The following is a 12,460-nucleotide window of genomic DNA, read 5'->3' on the forward strand; positions in this document are numbered from 1 at the left end:
TTTTAAAGTGGCTTACAATGAAACACAGAATGCAACACAAGAACAGACCAATATCCACAGACTAACATGGTGCCTGCCCATTTGCACTATAGAAATCCACTTACACAGCAAGACTTCTGGTTTCTCTTCTCTCTCCAGCCCCCAGAACCCCTGGAAAAATATGCACTGCAAGTTTCCACAACCCACTGGTGCAGATTTTGGAGGTGCACAGAGGGCTGGAAGGGGGAGAGAGGAGAAGTCATATTGCATTGCCCACTCTAACCTCACTGGGTTTCACCCATACTAAATTACATTTTTTACTGTATGTTCCCACTACAGCTTCTCTTGCTGTTTCTAGTGGAGCAGAATTTCTGAGACTCTGATTCCCCTGAAAGACACCTCCTAAAAGCTCCTCGTCCTTTGATGGTGCCCCTTTGGCAGCTGCCCAAAGACCTTCTAGTCAGCAACTAAATGAAGGGTCACAAAGTTTGTGGTTGCCCTCCTCTGGACACGTTCCAATTTGTCAGTGTCCTTCTTGAACTGGGCACCACAGTTCAAGAAGGACACTGACAAACTGGAACGTGTCCAGAGGAGGGCAACCAAAATGGTCAAAGGCCTGGAAACGATGCCTTATGAGGAACGGCTAAGGGAGCTGGGCATGTTTAGCCTGGAGAAGAGGAGGTTAAGGGGTGATATGATAGCCATGTTCAAATATATAAAAGGATGTCACATAGAGGAGGGAGAAAGGTTGTTTTCTGCTGCTCCAGAGAAGCGGACACGGAGCAATGGTTCCAAACTACAAGAAAGAAGATTCCACCTAAACATTAGGAAGAACTTCCTGACAGTAAGAGCTGTTCGACAGTGGAATTTGCTGCCAAGGAGTGTGGTGGAGTCTCCTTCTTTGGAGGTCTTCAAGCAGAGGCTTGACAACCATATGTCAGGAGTGCTCTGATGGTGTTTCCTGCTTGGCAGGGGGTTGGACTTGATGGCCCTTGTGGTCTCTTCCAACTCTATGATTCTATGATTCTATGAAAGTTAAGCTAAACCACTAATTTCATTTAGTTGCTTGTTTCTAAAATCTCTGTACTGGATTCTTTGCTACCAAAGCACTGTCCTTTGCATTAACCAATAAAATGAAATGAAAGCCATTCTAAAAATGAAGAGCAATTTAAATCCAGTTATCAAATCCACACAAGCTTTTATAATAGCTGCAGTGGAAAAAGAATCCAAATTGTATCAACCTAAGGAACCATATTTCAGCTAGTCATTAAATGTCAACAGTGAAGTGGCTGAATGGGCTTCCAGAAGCAGCGCATTGCATTCCAGAGCCTGGCTGGTGAGGCGACTGCCTCGGGCGGCAAGCTCCACAGGGGCAGCAGATCCCAATGGAGACCTTTATTTTCCCCACCCGACCGCCCCCTCGTTGCTGATGTTGATCTTCACCTCAGGGGCCAAAATGTATTGGGCCAGCCCTGGCTGCCATCTTGGAGAAGGTTGTGACTGTGCTTTCTTAGTCCTCAGGGTGCTGTACTTCCTCCACTATTCTGGCAACCCAAGGTGGAGGGGGGCATAGCATATTCCATAACTCTTACGCGCTTGGTGGTGGAAACTGTTACCATTATTTAAGCAATAGTTGCACATTTTGCTACAGACCTGGAACATTATCAAAGTGGTAAGATGGGAGTGTTCCCTTCCTTTCTCATTCAAGAACAGACAGAATTATAGAGCTGAGGGAAAGTGTTGCTTGCCCCTAATGAAATGAAAAGCTAGAGAAGCTTAACGTTGCAGCGATTAGAAATGGCAATCCTCCCCAAGCTGTTATTTGTGTTTTAGGGCAGGTGCTTGGAAAATGGAAAACTTCTATTAATAACTTTATTTATTTTTTTCGAAATAAAAAGGCCAGACTTAGTTCTGATTTGCTATACAAAAGGACGATCTATGGTGGGGATGGGAAAGGGATCAGTTCCTGATTATGGAAGACATTCAGGCACTAAACAAAGTTGGGGAGTTGGGGAGGGGGCACGTCCAGTGATTTGGGCAGTGGGACCAATATGTGCACTTCCACCCCACTGCACACTTTTGCCCTCACTTGTCCAGGCAGTACACCCAAAGAGGGCTTCTGCTTTCCTCAGAGAGGAAATTCTGCAGGGAATGTTGGAGATGATGCCCCCCATGGTCCCTTCTAACTGTACAGTTCTATGATTCTGTGAATGCAGCAGTGCTGCTGCTTGGCACTGCCCAGAGTGGATGACAGTCCAGGGAAAGCCCTTTATGTATAAGCCCTGGGAGGTCAAACAGCTGAATCCCATGCTGCTTAATATTGACTGATGTGCAAATTGTGTGCATTTTCCAAATACACTGGAGATCCACCCCACACACATTCTCACCATCATAGATTCTTCTCGTGCTTCTTGGGGACTTCATTACTCTACTTTCTCCGTGTTTCAGCATGGAAGAATGTGAGGCTCTCTGCACAAGACTGGCTATCATGGTAAATGGATGTTTCCAGTGCCTGGGTTCACTGCAGCATATAAAGAGCAGGTTGGTAAAATGTCTCTCGCAAGAGTTCCCGTAGGTTTACTGTGAGACCCAAGTGAGCAGGAAATGCTGAAATGAAGACTTGTTTTTGTTACAAAGCCAAAGAAAAAAGGGAGAATGGAAATTGCAGGTTGCAGTCCTGTGCACTTTTCCCTAGAAGTAAGTTTCGTTGAACTCAGTGGAGCTTTCTTCTGAGTAGACATATACAGGACACCACTGTTAGTCTGCACCTGTTATCTCTGAGGATTTGGACAGGCTGGTTGGATGAGCTGAGTCTCCTTGATTCTTGCTCATCCTGCCTCGTTATAGCAGCCAGGCTGGGCTGGGCAGGGGGCTCCATGGGGTGGTGAGGGAGTCTTCCTGGACTCCCTTAAAGAAGCGGTATCTTTGGACCCAGCCATTATGGTCAATTATCACCCAGTCTCAAATCTTCTATTCCTGGGCAAGGTGATTGCGCGGACAGATGGAGACCCCCAAGCCCCAGGCGACCCCCAGAATGAATAATGACACCTGACAACGTGTTATGGGATTAAAATTGGCCACAACTTTATTAAACTTTCAGATGTAGGAAGACCTTGGCTTAGGCATTGGGCATTTATCTCTCCCAGTCCCCATCCTGGGATCTGGGGAACATCAGGGTTATCCAAAGTGTGTGAGGATTGGGCTGACTCTGGAGAATGTCTCTTCAAACAGAGAGCCCACCCCCAATTTCGCCGCATTGAAGGGGAGAGCACTGTCAACCCATTGGCGTATGGCCAGTGCCTCCCCTCAAAATAACCCCTTTAATGGGGAACCCTGGGATCGCCGCCTCGGGGGGGGGGGCGTGGGTCACCGCTTCACGCCCCCCCCCCCATTGAGGGAAGAGAGACTGCAGGATTCCGCCCAAGACCTACAAACCACCCAAGTTGTGACATTTTGCTACGGGGAAGGCGAAACCTGCCAATGCAGGGAAATTCCACATCAGCACCTGCATAGCTGTAAAGAAGAAGTTTAAACTGCAAAAGAAGGCATAAATTGAGGAAGGGCGGGGGGGGGGAGTTCAGGAGCCAACTGAGGACAAACAGGTAAGTTACACCCTCTATTGTGAGTGTGGGCAGTCCTAACTCTACTTGGCCAATTCCCTTGGCAACGCCCCCCCCCCAGCCAGGATTGGTTAATTGTTGAGGCTAGGCGGGAACCTCCAGGTACCCAACTGGGGGGGGGAGGCGAAGCCAGGCTACCTTGCCGGGAGCCTCATAGTCCGGGGGGGGGGCTGCACTCAACCACGCAAAAGCTGCCTCCCAGTTAATGTGGGGAGCGGTCATTGAGCAGGTGGCTGTGGAACAACTCCGAGCACATCTGGAGGATGCGGAACATTTGGATCCCTTCCACTTGGAATTCAGGCCCCAACATGGGAATGAAACTGCCCTCATCACACAAGGGACTGAGGTGAAACAGGACTTCAAACTCTGTTTTGTAAATCATCTTCTGGTCAGCCCGAAAATAAACTCTAAATTATATGCAATACAGCTCTCATTTGGAGGGTCACACATTACCCATCCCTGGTGTGGATACTTGGAGCATGTTTTGTTTTAGGTGCAACACCCATACGCTGAAGGATGAGCATAAGGCTCATTAAAGTCCCACTGCTTCTCATTCAGTGCACTCACAGTGCAGCATTTAGGCAATGATTAAAACCTGTGTGCACCTTCTGTATCCCCATCCAATCCTGGGTGTAAAATACTTGACCACTAGCCTATTCCGCTGGATGCTGACCTAGATTTTGTGAGGTACATGCAAGCTGGGTGGAGGAAAGGAGCTCTGCTGAAGCAAATATTAATTCCTCTTGCACAGATAGTTTGCTTGCGCCTTACTTCTTCCAGACTCTACATGTTGACTATCCCTGACATAGGAGTTTCTTCACATTGACAGTGGCCAGATTTATCCCTAATGTCCTTGCAGTTATTGTAAGAATTTAAAATAGTTTTTGTTTGGTGTCCTAGAAGGACTGCTTGATTCTAGTTTTTAAACCTCTTTTACATTCCATAAAATATTTATTTCCTTTTATCCCCCCAGATTTGGAAAAGGTTTCACCGTGAAGATGCATTTGAATAATAATTCCGACAGTATAGAAAAGCTGACAGAATTTTTGCAATTGACCTTTCCAAATACACATCTGAAGGTAAATGTAGAAGAATGTGCAGGGCATTATGTTGTAGGAAGTGATAAATATTTTGAGTATCCACCTGCAGCCTAAAGTGGCGGAACCCAGATATTGGCAAGAATGAGGGCAAATAGTTTTGAATGCATTTGAGCACTATCAGAATTTTTAAAGTGTCTTGAGTTATTTCAGCAATGCTATCATTAAAGTACTTCCATGATTTAACAGCACCAGCCAAATATTACCTTCTTATTATAAAGGCAAGGGAGCTGAGGTGTAAGATTTTACATAGTTCCTCTGCAAGCTCATGACTGAATCGATCTATCATGTCGGTGACAAAATGAGAGAACCAACATTTGAAACATCTTCCTGATCAATAGCAGCTAGTAACATTAGACCTAACTGATTCTGGTGCTCCTTGCACAACTGTTGTGTGAAGATCCGGAAAAAAGGAGGCCGTACGGAGGAATAAACACGAGCACACAAAGGGGCCAGAGCTCATAAGGATAGCTATAAGATAAACAGGGCCGACCCCTTCTGAATCTGGCATTCATTAGCAGTAAATCTTCTTATTGGTACAGGACCATCAACTGAATATGGTGGAATATCATGTCCCAGTGTCTGCAGGAGGCGTAGCAAACATATTTCAAATGCTGGAAGCAAACAAAGACTTCTTCAAAATCAGGCACTTCTCAGTGAGTCAAACAACTCTAGAAGAGGTATGGAATGATACTTGTCCAATTATGCTATACATGTATTTATGTATGTGTTTATTTTTATCTTAAATATGTCTACCTTGCCTTTCTAGGCATCCAAAGCAGTCTGCAATTTGATTGTCTTTATAAATAATAGTATACAGCACCAACACCTAAAATAACACAACACAACCTAAACATGTAAGCACTGAAAACATCAGAGAGAAGCCAACAGATCAATATTCTTTACTATCAAAAGCCTTGAAGAACATGGCAGTTTTAATCAAGTACCCAGAAAATAGCAGTTTTGGTGTCCGGCACATGCTTCTGGGGAGGGAATCCGAAATCAGGGCACCACCACAGAGAAAATCCTGCTTTTGGACCCACCTTCTAACTTCCAAAGGCAGGGACACCTGGAGCAGGTTTATGCAGGTGGTGGTATTTTTTAGATATATTGTATTTCCTTTGCAAACTGCTCCATTACTGAACATAGAATATCTAAAAGCAGCTTTTACCAGCTATATCATTCTAAGCTCACAGCCCAAAGCATAGGAACAATATGGCAGTGTCAGGGAACTGCCATCGGAGCCCAGGGAGGCGGCGAGGCTCCCAGACGCTCGGGAGGGAACCAGCAGGGGGAGAACTTCCGCTGAGGAAGTAGAGGAGGGGGAAGCGTCGGAGGGAAGGCTCAGAGACGCTTCCAGCGAGGGCAGCGGAGAGAGCTCAGGACCACCCATTGGGACGCCCACTCTGCGCAGAAAGCTGTCGCGCAGGGAAGCTAGGTGGAGACTCTCGGTTAAGGAGCTTTTATGTTGGAAGAAATTCAGGAAACGCCCACTGACGGATTCTGCCAATGATTAAGACAGCCACTAAGTAAGGGCTGTCCGGGCAGGGAAAGTTTTAGCCAACTACTCAGCTTGGAGCGGTGTGGCGCTTACGCACAAGCAACCCCTTATCCCATTACAGGCAGATACCAGCTAGATTTTTTAAAAATATAGGTGTACCCGAGATACAACGTGAATTCTTTAGCCAAGCAGCACATGAAGGCTTCTATTTAACATCTAATCCATTTTGCTATTAAAACAAAAAGAGGAATATAGTAGGCAGGAAATTTCAGAGGGATCTGTAGGAAATAGAAAAAAACAATAGTTTGCCTGTGGAATATTATGTTTTGCCAAGTCTCTTTACATGCACATGAATATCCAGCCTTGGGAAGGCATTTGTAAGCAATCCATAAAGCAGGGTAGATTTAATTTCATATATTTTGTTTCATTTTAGGTTTTCATCAACTTTGCTAAAGATCAAGGTGACCCGGATGCTTCGGATGCAAGTTCAGACATAACCTCAGATAGTTCTGACTTAAGCAGCCAAGATTCTAATGTAACTGCTCTTTACTAAGGTTTTATTCTCTCAAGATATTTTAGGTATTCATTTTGAAAACCTGAACACTAGAACCCTGGATGGAAACACCTATCCTTATATCAGATTGGTCTTTAACTTGTTTCCTCTGCATTGGCTTCTGTGCTCATTATGTATAGACACTTTCCTGCGCATGTTGCCCTGTGTGCTTGGGAACTTCCCTCCTCCAAGTACCATATCTGCTAGATGAAAACAACTCTTCTGCATTCAGGGTCATAAGCTAATGCTTTGCTGTGTACAGGGATTACATCAGTATTAAATAAAATTATTTAAAATCCAAAGTCGTTACCTTTTAATTTCTGTGATCTTTGGTTAAAAAAAAAAGGTAAAGGACCCCTGACAGCTAAATCCAGTTGCATACGACTCTGGGACTGCGGCGCTCATCTTGCTTTATTGGCCGAGGGAGCCAGCGTACACCTTCTGGGTCATGTGGCCAGCAGGACTAAGCCGCTTCTGGCAAAACCAGAGCAGTGCACGGAAATACTGTTTACCTTCCTGCCGGAGCGGTACCTATTTATCTACCTGCACTTTTTGACATGCTTTCGAACTGCTAGGTTGGCAGGAGCTGGGAGAGAGCAATGGGAGCTCACTCCTTCACAAGGATTCTGATCGGCAAGCCCTGGACTCAGTGGTTTAGACCACAGTGCTACCTGCATCCCATGATCTTTGGTTAGCCCCACATATCAAACATGAAGCACCATATAAATTTTTCTGAAGGGTGGCCAGACAAAGGAAGTGTAGAATGAAATTTTCTTGGACTGATGGAGCAGAATTTGGTTGTCAGATTCCTTCTAAGAAGAAAAATAAGTTTCCTAATCAATTGAAGGTTTCCAGCAAGGCTCCCAAAGGTGCAAAGTCCCCCTGGTGTAGCTCCCATATCCATATTGATACACTCTCTTGTCTTCTACCATCTTTGTTCTTGCCAAGATATTATGAAATTTACCCAACTTAATGGTGCAGCAATAAAACTGCTAGTGCATTTGCAAAGCTAACCAGGTTTCATCTGAGATGGGGGGGTTGTGTGCTGAGATTCCTGCTTTGCAGGGGGTTGGACCTAACTCTACAATTCTGTGATCCTATCAATCCTCTAAAAAATCAGAAATAAATTGGATATAATATAATTTGATAATAAATTGGATATAATATGCAATATATATTGTAGAATTAATTGGATATAATATAATTTTACTTTGTTCAGTCTGGAGGCAGATTATTCAGCTCCTTTTTTATTGTACAAAATTTGATCAGATTTAGAATAATCTCAGTGTAAGAAAATTTGCCTAGTAAAATGTGTAAATCCAGGAGCAGAGCAACCTGTTGCTGCTGAGACCTATTACAGAGAGTGATTGCAGGTTTATCCACACTCCTCTGGCCTTACTGCTTCCCCCACCCCGCAGAAAACAACAATTTGTGTTTTCCCCAGATGGACATTTGTTCTGATCTATCACTAAAGAGCAGGTTTTTCCTTGGAAAGGAGCAGGGCAAAGGGGAAACTGCTTGGACTCACGCTTTCTAGGCATCGCACAGGTGGAAGAGTGGCCATCCCTCATCATTTGCTTTTTTGTTGTTGTTATTCCCATATTATTTTAATGAGCATAAAGGGGAACACATCCCACCTTTTCTACAACACTGATTTTTGTATTATTAGAAAGTGAGGTCCTGAGTTAGTCTTGCTATGTATGTGCAAGAGAGAAGAGGCTTTACTGACTTTTTTTAACCCTCCAAGAATTGCTCTTTCAAGCTATGCAGTCTTAAACTTGCTTCCATGAAGGTAACTCTCATGGATACTTCCCTCTTGTGTGCAAATGGTATCATTTGGGGTACATAAGCATCAGCTCTTACCCTGAACATCAGAAATAAGAGGAAATTATTTTTATTTACTAACAGTGAAAGAAATTTTGCACCCAGGATATTTCTAACACCCCAAAATGCCCACAAAAAGCAAATTGTGGTGAAATCAGACTGATTAAAGTGAAAATTTGCATGTGCAAAGATCAGACTGATTAAAGTGAAAATTTGCATGTGCAAAGTACTTTAGTACAGAAGTTAATTTGATCAGGATCAGAAACAGCTATTTGTTGAGGGAAAAGTAAGTGTTAGATACATTAAGAAATACTTTCTGCTTTTCCCATTATTACTGTTGTTCCTATATTGTGAATTGGTTTTCGGTTGCATGTCACACAGCATAGACTCAAGTGTTCCTTTGATGGTGGGTTTGCTGTAGCTGCAAAGGGTTCAGAGCATGAATGCCAATGATTTAAATCCAATCATTCATTCCAGGCAGTGCATTGTTTTATGATGTCAGTGGCTTTGCTCTGCTGGTGACAGGCGATTCCTAATCCTCAGTGTCCAGGGCTGGCTTTGCATTTGATGTGGGATGGAGAGAAAAGTGTCCCTTTCCCCCACTTTAGACTTCTGTAACTAGAAAATAATGTATTTAAATGCTTTCACATGACTGCCAGTTTTAGCTTTAAAGAAAACATACCATGTTAAAGTATAGAACGGATGAACTGAAAAATCAGCAAGAGGCAGCATCCCTAGGAACCATTACTCTTTGCCTTCACTGTAAAGCGCAACCTTTTGGCCTCTGTCTTTTAAACCAACTGAGGCTCTTTCCAGCAGATTGCCTTCAGCGAAACAGTTTTTCAAGGTGGCTTCAGGTCTTCTGTCTTCCAAAGGCACTAGGACCAAAATCAGTATTCCCAGAACTTTTATCTAGACTATCAGTGGGAATGAATGTCGAATATGAAAAATCTAGTCAGTCACTCTTGAGTAGCTTTGCCCAACAGCAACTCTGGGGTTACATTCTGTCAGTGCTATTTTTCTAGAAAAAGAGGTGCTGGGGCTCACCATGAACGCTTCCCTTGTTCTCTTATAATGACAATGGCACCCACCTGAGAGGGGCCAGAACTGAGTTCCAATGAGTTCCAGCTGAAAAAGCCCTGCATTTTGTTCATATAAATGCATTTGCCCTTGTGTCATAGAACAAACACTGTTATCTCCAACCTAAAACATGGAACTCACTTTTAATTTATTAACATATAGAACCCACCTTGTTCTCTCAGATATAGGGTTATCTCACTCATCTCTGTGACGTGCGTTTCATCTCTAGTCTGACACAAAAGTTGCCTTGCCTTGTTTTTCAAAGCCTTAGATCTGTTCCACATTGACTATAGGAGGACAATAACAAATGCCTAGATTTATTTATTTTTTAACCATGTTAGCTGATTTTGATAAAATTTTCAGGAATAATAGGACCTTTGGAGGGGATGAAGCCTACCAAATTTCAGGCAAACAGATGCAGGACTTTTTGCGATAGTGTCTTTAAAGTTTTAGGTCTTTTCAAATGTGTTGTTTTCCTCGTGGGCAGTAAATTAGGGTTGCCATGTGTCCTCTTTTTCCAGGACATGTCCTCTTTTTCTTGGGTAGAGTCGCCATAGCAATCCATAGTTAAAAGCAGAAGTCAGTCAATGTGTCCTCTTACTACTCTTCAAAATATGGCTACCCGCCCTTCTTCACAGAGCACAGGGCAATCCATAGCATAAAGCCCCCCCTAAAATTCAGAGAGATAGATGCAGAGGTTAGGGATTTATGTATTAAAAATCAGCAGGCTTCAAACCAGCCCTTCCTACAGGGGGCTAGGAGAGAAGTTCACACTCACCCTTTTCTGACTTCTCTCTGCCTGGCATTTCCCATTCTTGGAGAGCTTCTGGGAGAGTTCAAAAAGAAACAAGCAGGGTTTTCTTTAACCTACTTTACAAGCTCTCTCTCCTGAGGTACTGAAGAGGTTCTGAACCCTTGGAGCCAGTTTGCTTTGCCTCAGACCACCATCCCAAGGCTGTTTCAAATATCTCCCCAGGAAGGTTTGGCTGGCACCTTCAATATCTAGTGGTACCTTGGTTTGCCACCATTTTGGATCACAACCACATCAAACCCAGAAGTGCATGTCCGTTTTTTTGGTTTACAACCCATTTTTTTTGGATTACAACCTGGTTTTTGGGGGGAGGCCCCATTGGTGAAAGTGTGCCTTGATTTACATCCTCTTTTGGTTTACAACCGGACCTCCGGAACGGATTATGGTTGTAAACCAAGGTACCACTGTACACCTTTAGGAAACAGGCCTTTGGCTGATTGATATCTGATGCCCTTTTAAAATGTGTTGTGGATGGAGGGGTTATTGGGTTTTCTTCTTTTTTGTATTTTGTGTTTTTTATCATGATATGTTGTGAACTGATCTGTAGGTATGGGGCAACATACAATCAATCAAATCTATCTATCATCTATCTATCATCTATCATCTATCTATTATCTATCTATCATCTATCTATCTATCTATCTATCATCTATCTATCTATATCTATCTATCTATCTATCTATCTATCTATCTATCTATCTATCATCATCATCATCATCATCATCTATCATCTATCTATCTAATCTATCATCTATCTATCTATCATCTATCATCTATCTATCTATCTATCTATCTAGCATCTATCTATCTAGCATCTATCTATCTAGCATCTCAGAAGCATTGTTCCACATGTTGGTCTCATGCCTCATCTGAGGAGAATGTACAACTCTGTCACATATGTCCTCGTTATTTCTTCTCTTTTCCGACTCCCTGCCCCTTCTCTAAAAAAAAGAGGTAAATACAAATGTTGATGATACCGTTGGTGTGAACCACTTAAAAACAGAGTGCAACAACCTATTTATTAGCCATGACCCCAGTAGCTAAAGACCAGAGTTGTAGAAGTTCCCTAGGATACACTAAAACAATTGTGGCACAGCTGTCATTTCTGTGTGATTCTCCTCTGGCAGAAGTCTTGTGCAAACATGTATTTCACTTCAGCACAGCAGCAGAACTCATACTTTACTGACTGAAATTCATCAATCTCTCTTTTCCCACCACTACTGATCACTGTGGTCCTGAAGCCCTCATTTCTTTTCCATCAATAAGCTTTTGACCTCTGCTCCCTTCCACATTATCTAACTTGAGAACTTCACAGTGCTAGAGCATTTTTCAGGGAATAGGAGAGAAATGAGTGTCAACTAGATGAATCATGTGGCCTCTAAATGTTAATTAGAAGAGGATGGTTGATTGAAGGACACTCTTGTAAATCACAAATGCAAGTGAGGAAGATTTGTACCTTGTGCAATGGCTAGAAAGGTCCAAGGCTAAAGATGTCAAGTAGACATTTAATAATTGACTCACAATGGTGACATGAATTGATTGAAGTTGATTTGCCTCCTTGGGCTAATTTGGTACTTCAGGTGGCATCTCCCTTTTATTACATGCTAAGTGTAGCATCACAGGTTACTTCTGGTCACAACGATTGGGCTCAGTCAACTGGGGATAGCCCCTCCATGCCCCAAATAAATAAATCACTATGCCTAGAAAATTTAGTGTTGGGGCAGAGGTTCTAGCCTAGATTTCTCTCTGACATTTAGTTTCTTGTGTCTTTTTTGTATGGAGCACCTGCAATTTGTGATGTTACACTCCAGACACAAGCGTAGGTAAATGAGACTCCAATGATTTGTTGATGAACGAGCTTGCAATCCTTTCTTTTCTTTTCAGAGTGCCTTGATCACGTAAGTACTGTGTCCAAATCAGTTTTTATACTTGAATAAATAATTTGTTTCTGAGACATTTCCCTTCAAGATGCTCCTTCCCTTCCCTCCAGCCACC

The 12,460-nt window shown here is 43.1% G+C and overlaps 1 protein-coding gene and 2 long non-coding RNA genes across 4 annotated transcripts in view; 1 reads left to right on the forward strand and 2 right to left on the reverse strand.

The window, feature by feature from the left end:
- ABCA12 (ATP binding cassette subfamily A member 12) overlaps positions 1-7,052 on the forward strand; it is a 127,766-nt gene extending 120,714 nt beyond the window's left edge. Inside the window, exons 51-54 of the mRNA XM_081849115.1 lie at positions 2,428-2,520; positions 4,573-4,678; positions 5,239-5,376; positions 6,631-7,052. Of these exons, the coding sequence (XP_081705241.1) occupies positions 2,428-2,520; positions 4,573-4,678; positions 5,239-5,376; positions 6,631-6,750 (457 nt within the window). The 3' untranslated portion in view covers positions 6,751-7,052. The remainder of the gene's footprint in view (positions 1-2,427; positions 2,521-4,572; positions 4,679-5,238; positions 5,377-6,630) is intronic.
- LOC309335518 overlaps positions 1-12,460 on the reverse strand; it is a 122,559-nt gene that overhangs the window by 82,316 nt on the left and 27,783 nt on the right. The window lies entirely within an intron of this gene.
- LOC309335949 overlaps positions 1-12,460 on the reverse strand; it is a 42,895-nt gene that overhangs the window by 14,640 nt on the left and 15,795 nt on the right. Inside the window, exon 1 of one of the 2 annotated variants that reach the window (XR_014153821.1) lies at positions 5,190-5,313. The exons of the other annotated variant lie outside the window; for it this stretch is intronic. This is a non-coding gene — a long non-coding RNA (uncharacterized lncRNA). Of the gene's footprint in view, positions 1-5,189; positions 5,314-12,460 lie in introns of those variants that run through there. 2 annotated transcript variants of the gene reach the window in all.

Source organism: Podarcis erhardii, assembly GCF_964252035.2.
Source record: "Podarcis erhardii genome assembly, chromosome: 1".
In the NCBI taxonomy this organism is placed as follows: Eukaryota; Metazoa; Chordata; class Lepidosauria; order Squamata; family Lacertidae; genus Podarcis; species Podarcis erhardii.